Source organism: Sinocyclocheilus rhinocerous, unplaced genomic scaffold (genome assembly GCF_001515625.1).
Source record: "Sinocyclocheilus rhinocerous isolate Xijiao unplaced genomic scaffold, SAMN03320098_v1.1 C36912875, whole genome shotgun sequence".
Lineage (NCBI taxonomy): Eukaryota > Metazoa > Chordata > Actinopteri > Cypriniformes > Cyprinidae > Sinocyclocheilus > Sinocyclocheilus rhinocerous.
In genome coordinates, this window is record NW_015786836.1 from 1 (window position 1) to 1,992 (window position 1,992).

The 1,992-nt window shown below is 44.2% G+C and overlaps 1 protein-coding gene across 1 annotated transcript; it reads left to right on the plus strand.

Moving 5' to 3' along the window:
* Nucleotides 1-4: 4 nt before the first annotated feature.
* Nucleotides 5-1,789, plus strand: LOC107736724 (L-seryl-tRNA(Sec) kinase-like; the record flags this gene model as incomplete). The annotated part of the gene is made up of 5 exons (XM_016548086.1): nt 5-278; nt 368-569; nt 697-772; nt 1,033-1,126; nt 1,226-1,789. Coding segments are annotated over 5 exons (861 nt in total), but the record flags the coding sequence as incomplete, so codon positions are not given.
* Between the last annotated feature and the right edge of the window lie 203 nt (nt 1,790-1,992).

Sequence of the window (1,992 nt, forward strand, 5' to 3'; positions counted from 1 at the left end):
ACACACACTCTCTAATCAGACTCATACGCTCTCCGATCAGACTCACACACTCTCTAATCAGACTCAGACTCACACGCTCTCCGATCAGACTCAGACTCACACGCTCTCTGATCAGACTCTCACTCTCTCTGAGGCTGATGGAGTCTGGATGCGGTTTGAGCAGATGCAGCAGCAGCAGAGCGTCTCTCACACACACTTGCAGCCGCTCGTGGTTCTGCTGGACGATAACTTCTACTACCAGAGCATGAGATACCAGATCCAGCAGCTGGCCAGGAAGTGTAGGTGCAGTTTCTGTGTTTCTGAGAGCTGAATCATGTAAACACAGTTCAAGCGCTGATGTTCTGATGGTGTTTGTTCTGGAGGACAGACGGCGTGGGTTTCTGTCAGGTGTTTCTCCAGTGTCCACTGCACGTGTGTCTCCAGAGGAACCGGTGCAGATCTCAGCCTGTTCCTGATGACGTTCTGCTGCAGATGTGTGAGCGAATGGAGCCTCCGAACGAGATCAGAAACCCCTGGGAGCAGCAGAGCCTGACGCTAGACAGCACAGACGGCATCGCAGACGGACACGTGTAGGTCAAACACACGCAGATACATCCATCTGACCTGCTGATGTGACCTTTGTGGTGTTTTTCTGCAGCTCAGATGATGTTTGAATCTTTCTGTTAGTAAAATCATTCCTCTTTCTTTCTCTTGAAGACAGAAGCTGATGGACTTGCTGGCGTCTGCACTGGAAAACCCATTGAGCCCGGTCCAGGACGAGTCGCTGCAGAAGGTCAGGCTTTATTCACATAAATCAGATTCATCATAACATCTGACCACAGCTTTGCTTTGCTGCATTTACACATTCATGCTCAAACAGTCACCATTAAACACAGTGAATGATTCAGACACTGCTGCGATCACACGGCGATTTCAGTTCACTTTTGTGCTTTGGGTCGGTTTTGTAAAAGCTCGTCACATTAAGAAGACACGCGTTCCAATGGAGCGGGAGAGAAATGTGATCGGATCGTCCTCTCACTGATCTTGTTTTAGGAGGCTGACAGACGGATTTGTGCGTCCAGCGTTCTTCACCAGGCTGATCAGACGTGCAGACGACTGGTTTCTCAGGCGCTGACATCAGCTCGCGGTACAGAGATCAGATGGTGCTTTGAGTTTCTCCTGCTCATGTCACGTTTGCACTGATTTATGCTGGTGTAAGCCACTGTTGTGCTTGGTCTCGTCACAGAAGGCCAGGCGTCTCCAGACGTGCTGAAGGCTCTGGCTAAAGCACTGAATGAGCTGAAGACTGTGTTCCTGCAGGAGCTGAAGAAGGACGTTCTTCATCGCGTCTCGGTTTTCCCAGAGGAGCCCGTCGATATGGAGAAGCTGCTGATGGACGTGTCTGCAGCGTTCCAGCGACACTCACACGAGATTGTGTCCAAACACGTGAAACATGACTGATTCCTGATAATAAATCAAACTATGGTTAAGTCTTTCTGATGGACTTGTGATTGTGCATAAGATGTCATTTTTTAATATAGTTTCTGCAAATGCATCTGCCAACGACTGACTGGTTTTCATTTGGAGATTCATTAAGTTTGTAATATTGTTTGTTTTTCTTTACAAAGATGGAGATCGCACTTCTATATATTAAATTAACATTATTAATGAATTGCAGAAATCCATCATTTGTCAGCAATGTCAACAAGGTTTCTAAATATCAAGATTATTGACAATACTAATGTATGACATCAGTCACATTCACCATCGCTGATAGACTGATCATTATTAAATTGACATTGAATTATTAGTAACATGAGTTTGCTGGTTCATTTGACTGCGTGTAATATTTGTATATTTTTAACGACGATTTTAAAACACTTATGTTAGCATCAATAAAAAAATAAGTATATGAAATATATAAAAATAAAAAAATGTAGTTTTAAGCTAAACGTGCATTCAAACAATAAATAATTAGAATATTCATATTTTTGCTCCAAGAGGTTTCAGCGA